Source organism: Lipophrys pholis (genome assembly GCF_963383615.2).
Source record: "Lipophrys pholis genome assembly, chromosome: 22".
NCBI lineage: Eukaryota > Metazoa > Chordata > Actinopteri > Blenniiformes > Blenniidae > Lipophrys > Lipophrys pholis.
The window spans coordinates 4500044-4508340 of record NC_137644.1 but is presented as its reverse complement, the minus strand read 5'-3'; the positions used below and the strand labels follow the sequence as shown (position 1 = coordinate 4508340).

General features: G+C 48.8%; 1 protein-coding gene across 1 annotated transcript; it reads right to left on the bottom strand.

Moving 5' to 3' along the window:
- Positions 1-987: 987 nt before the first annotated feature.
- Positions 988-6858, bottom strand: strap (serine/threonine kinase receptor associated protein). The gene is made up of 9 exons (XM_080491947.1): positions 6288-6858; positions 5528-5663; positions 5371-5452; positions 5155-5227; positions 4585-4684; positions 4380-4517; positions 3500-3636; positions 2235-2384; positions 988-1910 (listed from the first exon to the last, which is right to left on the bottom strand). Exons 1-9 carry the CDS (start codon positions 6397-6399, stop codon positions 1849-1851), a joined length of 990 nt encoding a protein of 329 aa, XP_080348073.1. The 5' UTR covers positions 6400-6858; the 3' UTR covers positions 988-1848.
- Between the last annotated feature and the right edge of the window lie 1439 nt (positions 6859-8297).

Sequence of the window (8297 nt, the reverse complement as noted above, 5' to 3'; positions counted from 1 at the left end):
CCACACCCCACCGTCTCAACATGAAAATCACAACCGGTTTTACCAAAAACTCAGTTCTGACCAGTGCCTGACCTCCTGCTGGTACTTATTTAACCTTTGACCTTCATTGTATCTGACTCATGGTTTTATTATCAGATTTTTACTATTATTTATTTACTTACCCGGTGACATAGTTGTTGTTGCAATATTTATATATTTGCACTACATGTTCATGCAACCTTTTAATTGCCCCCCTCGGAGCTATACATATACACACATATGTCTATGGTGCAGACAGACTGTGTGTGTTCGTCTGGAGGAGAACCGAGGAGCGGCCTGGTTCTATTTAATAATAAAGCGGCTTTACAGACAAGAAACTCGTCCTGTTGGACGCTACGATAGTAACGCACAGTGACTTGGATAAATAACTTTAATCGGATAACTGGTTTGGAAATAGTAACGCGTTAATTACTTGTTGCTGAATAAAGTGGTCATAGAGTAACTATTACTGGCATCACTGGTCATTGCTGAGGCCAGTACCTCCTCCATGCCTTTGGACCGACTTCATGAACTCTTATATTTGCAGTTAGGGTTTAGTGATTCCACTGCTGTGGCCACATCATTCTCCTCACCTCCACCTATCCCATGAACATACATTTACTTTTCCTCGTCTCTTCTGCCAGGATTGTACGTCAAACGCGATCGATCGATCAGCAGGCAGACTGAGATGCAAACTCACTCCTGCGGTCATTTGGATTGAAAATGTGGTGTTGAGGGAGATGAACTGAACTTTCCAGGTGGACGGGGATCTATAACAGGAACGTGTGTACAGGTATGCCTGCGCAGTTTTACAGCTCCAAATAGTTTTTGGTGGAAGTCACCTTCGCATACATTCCAAGTTTGGATCCGACCCATGTTTTTAAATAGAGGCCCCAGAACCTCAAGTAAACGTTATACAATCTGTATTTTTCATTCTACTTTTCTCAGATTTTGGAAAACAGCCAGAATGTGGAGGAACAAAACTTTTATTCGACTGTCATTTCTGATCAATCTCAACTACTAAAAGAAAAATCATTAAAAACTCAGGAGAAATTCCTAACAAATCATAATTTGGAGGAAAGGTGATAAAATAAATCTTTATTGGCGACTGCAGATCCTCAGCCACCGTCTCCACATGCTTGTCATACCTTGTGGAAGGAAGCTTCTGCCACAGAAACAATCGCATGCAGGATGAGCATTAAGACAATAAAAGATGGAAAACACCACACTCCTCTGTGCGTTACTCTCAAATAAAAGCAAAATGGATTTATTTCTTCACTGGACACAAATGAGGACAGAAACCAAAACTGAAGAAGCCAGTGACTCGTCTTCCCTTTCACTCTGCCACCAAACAATATTTTATTTCACCTGGACATTTCAACCAGTTCATCAGCTGCAAATACTCAAAGCAATCTTTTTTTTTTTTTTTTCTTTTTCGTCTTAACTTCAGCACCAACTGCAGCTCCCTCAGTCTTCCTGACGTCTGAACTGAAAACAGAAGCTGAAACACCCAAACCAAAACTGACGAGGCTGCGTGGAGAAATGAAGCGGCGGCAGAGAGCCGAGCAGAACGAAAGCAGGCAGCAGTGAGGCCACGCCCACCGCTCTACTGCGTTGATCTGCAGCCGCTACCGCCGTGTGTGTGTGTGTGTGTGTGTGTGTGTGTGTGTGTGTGTGTGTGTGAGTGTGTGTGTGTGTGTGTGAGAGATGATGGTCGTCCATGACGGTGCAGACATCAGATCCACACCGCTCCCTGTGGACTTGGCTCCTCTCCGTCGCGCTCGGAGACGGTGGACCCCCGTCAGATCTGTCACGGCGGCGCTCCGTCCTTCAGGCTTTGATTTCGGGGGGGGCGGCGTAGATCTGCTCAGAGTTCTCTGCTCCCAGGTCCTCTGCGGACACAACAACACAATGACTCACAAGAGGCAGGTGCACACGACGACTCCACAGGACAGAACGTCTGAAGACCACCGACTCTGAAAACTCAAACCAGAGTTTAATGCGACACACGGGCCAAAACGATCTTTTTTCTCCCTAACACGACTCAACATGAGGCTTCAGAGCATGTAGTATCTATGCCAGGCCTTTAGGGGCGCTGTGACTCGCCAAATTCACCAACAACGCAGAAGACGACACAGAGCACATAGAAAACCACCTGGTCAACTCAGTTCTAGATCTTTCCAGTAGTTTGTGAGCTGCAGGTACGGTGAAGTTACCTGGGAGGACACACTTCCACAGGCCGTAGGTTTTGCCCACCGCCGTCTGCCACAGTCTCAGCGTGCCGTCCTCGGAGCCGCTGGCGTACAGCTCCCCGTCCGGGCTGAAGCGGACGCAGTGCACCGGACCAAAGTGACCTTTGTACGACTCTGAGAGAAGAAGAACAGCGTCACACAGAGGAAAACCGCCTCCAGCCAACCCCAACGCTTCATTCTGCTTTTTCCTTCAACAAAGACGTTCAAAGGCATTTTCTTTCGTTCTATTCAGCTCATAGAACGCAGCTCCTTCCTGCGGTGGAACATTCCCGGTTAAAGAAGCCCACAGCTTACAGTCCTTTTCTAAATGTTCAACTTTCAGCTTCCTTCTTTGGATTGTGTCAATCACTCATAAGTCATTTATAAATGTTTGTGACGCTTCAGGAACTTTTGATGTGATTAAAAGTGTTGAAATGATTCAGACGTTTTCATTGTGCGAAGTTAAAGAGCTCATGACCCCAAAAACTGTAAAAAAATAAATGAATAAAACGCTATAAAAAAAAAAGTATTCACGTTTTGTCATCCGCCAGTGAACTAATATGAAAAACAAGTGAAATTAAGTTTTGAGTCTCGAGCGACGCCAAGCGTGCTTTCAGAACTGTCGCCATCTTGGCTGTGATGTCACGGCGGAAACACTCGCCGCCAACCAACACAGCGAAGGAGCAAAGACTGTGTGTGAACGTCAGACTGACTCAATCATCAACCAGCAACTCCGGAACAGAATCAGACCACCTGAAGACGAGACGCCAAACGGTCAAGACTACGTGAAGGTGTTTATGTCAGTTAGTGGCAGGCGACCGAATAAAGACTGCAGCTCTGATGTCATATAGTGACGCTCCACAACGAGTCCCGACTCCACAGTGGCTCTCGCCTTACAGCCAGAAGGGCCCGGTTCAAATGTGGAGTCTGTTTGTGCTCTGTCTATGTGTGTGTGTGTTTCCTCTGGGTAGTCTGGTTCCCTCCCACAGCCCGAAAAAACAAGCACCGTGGGTCCCCGAGCGAGACCCCTCCCCCTCCACCCACCCCCTCCACCCACCCCCGAGCCACTATGGATAATATTCTAGAAAGGGTAAATATATCAACATTCCATCTGATGAAGGCAATATGGCCTCCACTGTTACGTTTTATGCTGACAATAATAAGACGAACATGACACATGGTGTCGCTTTTTAAAAACTTCTAAAAGTTGAGTGGAACTTCTGGGGGCGTGTTGTGCAGGAGCTCCTCACCGAGCTCTTCCTTGGAGCTGTAGTCGAACTTGTAGAGCTTAAAATCTTCTCCACCGGCCACGAAGAAGTCCTTCTCTGGGTGGAGCGACGCCGAGTTGATGGGCGCCGAAGCCTCCACCGACTTAATGAGATCCAGGCTGCGTGATGAGGAGGAAGGTGGTTAGTGAGGATGATGATGATCAGAGAGTGACAGCAGCAGGGTCAAGCAGCATGATGAGGAGGAAGGTTAACGAGGATGATGATGATCAGGGGTGATGAGGATGATGATGAGGGTTAGTGATGATGATGAGGGTTAGTGATGATGATGAGGGTTAGTGAGGACGATGATGGTTAGTGAGGATGATGATGATGATGATGATGAAAGTTAGTGAGGAGGATGAAGGTTAGTGAGGATGATGATGTTAGTGAGGAGGATGATGAAGGTTAGTGAGGATGATGATGAGGGTTAGTGAGGATGATGGTTAGTGAGGAGGATGATGAGGGTTGGTGAGGATGATGATGAGGGTTAGTGAGGATGATGGTTAGTGAGGAGGATGATGAAAGTTAGTGAGGAGGATGATGAAGGTTAGTGAGGATGATGATGAGGGTTAGTGAGGATGATGGTTAGTGAGGAGGATGATGAAGGTTAGTGAGGAGGACGATGAGGGTTAGTGAGGAGGATGATGAAGGTTAGTGAGGAGGATGATGAGGGTTAGTGAGGAGGATGATGAAGGTTAGTGAGGAGGATGATGAGGGTTAGTGAGGATGATGAGGGTTAGTGAGGAGGATGATGAAGGTTAGTGAGGAGGATGATGAAGGTTAGTGAGGAGGATGATGAGGGTTAGTGGGGAGGATGATGAAGGATAGTGAGGATGATGATCAGAGTGTGACAGCAGCTAACCTCAGAGCGTTGTAGAAGCCGATGGTCCTTCCATACGTGATCACCAGAATCTCTCCGTCAACCACGTACTCCATGCTGCTCACCGACGTGTCAAAGGTCAGTGTCTTCACCTGCTCCATGGAGGTCCTGTCCCACAGCCTGCGCAAACACACGGTCAGTAACTGAAGAGGGCCAGGTGTGTGTGTGTGTGTGTGTGTGTACTGACCGTATAGTCTTGTCGTCAGCAGCAGAGAGGATCTGAGTGTCGTTGTTGCACCACAGAGCTTTCTTAATGGCCGAGGTGTGGCCTGCAATCTCCTGCGGCGCTGCACACACACACACACACACACACACACACACACACACACACACACACACACACACACACACACACACACACACACACACACACACACACACACACACACACACACACACACACACACACACACACACACACACACACACACACACACACACACACACACACACACACACACACACACACACACACACACACACACACACACACACACACACACACACAGCTCATCTTCTAGTGCTATTCAGATATTCGGGAATAATGTGGCCAGCAGGGGGCAGCACTGCATCCATCAGAACAAAGTGAACCAAAACAAGTTGAAAGCCTAAACAACCAATCTGACTTTATCAGAACATTTGGGGTGGCGGGGTGGGGGGTTCAAGTACAGAATTGTTATGATCCCTGGTTTGAGTTTGATCTGCAAATTTGACAGGCAGCAACCATGTTGGAATATAATTTAATAAAAACACACACCTGCTTCAGGGTTGCTGAGGTCGTAGATTCGCAGCAGTTTGTCGTTCCCTCCAGTCAGCAGAAAGTTACTATCCTGCACAGAAACAAGTTGAAGACGACTGCATGAATCAATGTTTTATTCAACGTTTACACTAAACCTCACGTGAGGATCATTATTCAGCTGTGGCATGATGTGCAGCGTTCCCTTCATGCAAGCGGGATGAAGCCGTACTCTACCTGGGTGAAGGTGACGGTCTTGACGATGTGTTTGTGTGCCAGCGACAGGACCTCGTCTCCGCTCACAGCGTCCCACACCTTCCTGCAGGTACAGAGACCCTCGATCAGCTGAAGCATCTCAACACAAAAGACCAGCAGTCCAGTCCGAATCACTCACGCTGTGAAGTCAGCGGCAGCCGTGGCGGCCTTGGTGGCGTCCGTGTTCAGAGTGGCTCCCCAGACAGCACCTTTGTGACCCAGAAACGTTCCTATCCAGTCCCCTGTGTCTCCCTGGCGCAACATGGGCTTGCCATCTGGTGAGGGAGAGGAGGAGGAGATGAAGGATGAGGTGGATGGTTCAGTAACAGGCCGCGAGCAGCAGGCCGACTCCTACACACCGGCTGCTCCAGGGCGCCGAACACGTCAACACTTCTAAAGAAATCCCACGATTTAATGTTGGACCCAACAAAACTTCCTGAAGCCCCTCGTCCCCGAATCCCCTCAGAGTCTCCAACTGAGCCCCCTCCACCCCAAAAGCCTCCAAAAAAGCCTCCCGAGCCCCCCCCCAGACTCTAACGTCTTCCCAACACCCAGTTGCCCCCGGCCCCATGTTTGACCCCCTGTATCCCCCGGGCCCTATGTTTGACCCCCTGTATCCCCCGGACCCTATGTTTGGCCCCCTGTATCCCCCGGGCCCTATGTTTGACAACCTGTATCCCCCGGACCCTATGTTTGGCCCCCTGTATCCCCCGGGCCCTATGTTTGACCCCCTGTATCCCCCGGACCCTATGTTTGACCCCCTGTTTCCCCCGGGCCCTATGTTTGACCCCCTGTATCCCCAGGACCCTATGTTTGACCCCCTGAATCCCCCGGGCCCTATGTTTGACAACCTGTATCCCCTGGACCCTATGTTTGGCCCCCTGTAGCCCCCGGCTCACCCTTGCAGGCGCTGATGAGGAAGTAGCCATAGGGAGTGATCCCACTGAAGGCCAGGTCCACCACCGGCCGGGTGTGTCCGGAGCAGGTGAGGGGAGTCTGTCTCATGGCCATGGTCCTCCGGTCGGGGTGGTGAGCGAGCTGCGGCTCGGCTGGGCTGGGAGGACGGGACGGGAGCACGCTAGCACTCCTCTGCGGGCCAGCTGCCGGGGCTCTGCGGGCCGACGGACGGAGCTCTGCGGGGAGACGGATGGGGCTCTGCGGGCTACCTGCCGGGGCCTCGCGGGTCAGCTGCCGGGTTTGCGGGCTAGCTGCCGGGGCTCTGCAGGCCGACTGACGAGGCTCTGCGGGCCGACTGCCGCTCTCGCGCCGGGTCTGAGTCCGAGGCTCTGCGGTCCAACTGCCGGGGCTGTGCGGGTCTGAGTCCGGGTTAAGAGACTGAAGAGCGGCTCGTCTCCGTCGTGCTAATAGCTACAACATGGCAACTAACTAGCAGCGCGAGGAGCCATAGCGAGGAGCAGCGTCAGCACCGGAAAATGAGGAGCGGCATTTCACATTAAAAGCAGCGTCACTACCGGGAAGAGAAAAGTAGCCTTTCACAGTAAGATCAGGGTCACCACCGGTAGAAGCAAAGTGGTCTTTCACAATAAGAGCTCTTATGCGTGTCATGCTCTGGAGGAAAGCAACAAGCAAGAAATGGTCACATTTTCTCCACAAAACAAACCAAACAAAAAAAGTAATTCCTCCCCAAATTAAAAACAAATGCAAAAGAGAAAAAGAACAAACAAACAACAGTAAAAACTAATGCAAAGAAGATGTGTATCTATAAAGGTGATCTTTATATACTTCAGAAGGAAAACAAGTAAAATCCATGCAAGCTGACTCCGAATTAAAATAAAAAAGCAAAAAAACTCAAGCTAGTTCCTCTACTCGATAATAATAATAAAGAAAACAACAACAACAACTTAAATATATATATATATAACTTAATAAATTAATAAACATTTATATAAAAATAAGCACAAAATGAGCACAAAAACTTCTTCAACTATTAAACTTATTAAACAGCACCAACACAAATCTAATTTAGAATACAGCAAGTACAACAAAAAAACCTCTGATAATTGCACTGTAAAGGCCACTTGAGAAGATAATAGCTGTTACTGGACCAAAATTAACCCGATTAAATGACAACCTGAATAAATTTGCACCATGTAAACACTTCAATCTGATCATATTTGCACAATCCGATTGAAATCCTGATCGGATTGGAGGCGGTGGTGTAGCCACGTCGCGCACTAAAGCGTCTTGTCTCTTCCTGATTCCAATTTGACCAAGAACAAGAATCATTGATGTTAAAGTTTCAGAAATGATGGGAAAAAAACCCCCACAAGTCTAATAACTGGTTAATTCCAGCCGGTTGTGGGATCCTGTGCGCATGTCACAGACTGCAAACATCACAGTGCAAAACATGACGGGATTAATCCACTGAAATTAATCCAGTCATATCGGTACACATAAACTGGCTCAATACTCTGATTAATTTGTTCAGTGGTCATGTAAATGGGCCAATCTGATCCTTTAATCTGAAAGAATTTAATGTCCATCCATCCATCCATCCATCCATCCATCCATCCATCCATCCATCCATCCATCCATCCATCCATCCATCCATCCATCCATCCATCCATCCATCCATCCAGGCCTCCCAGTCTCCTGTAACTTCCTCCAGCTCTTCCGGGGGAACCCCGAGCCGCTCCCAGGCCAAACCAGAGATACACTCTCTCCAGCGAGTCCTGGGCCGACCTCGGGGCCTCCTCTCAGTTGGACGTGCCTGGTAGACCTATAAAGGGAGGCCACTGAGGGGAGTCTTAATCAGATGCCTGAACCACCTCAACTGGCTCTGCTCAATGTGGAGGAGCAGCGGCTCGACTTGGAGTCTCTCCTGATGGCTGAGCTCCTCACTCTATTACGATCTCATGATCCCTCCTCCCATCACTCGTGAATAAGAC

Bases quoted from the DNA above. Each gene is read 5' to 3' on its own strand.
- strap (XM_080491947.1), bottom strand. From the start codon at position 6,399: ATGGCCATGAGACAGACTCCCCTCACCTGCTCCGGACACACCCGGCCG. The intron at 4,518-4,584 runs GTCAGTACACAC...GTGTTTGCGCAG, and splicing joins GCTGACGACAAGACTATACG to GCTGTGGGACAGGACCTCCA. The intron at 1,911-2,234 runs GTAACTTCACCG...TTGTGTCCGCAG, and splicing joins GTGGAAGTGTGTCCTCCCAG to AGGACCTGGGAGCAGAGAAC.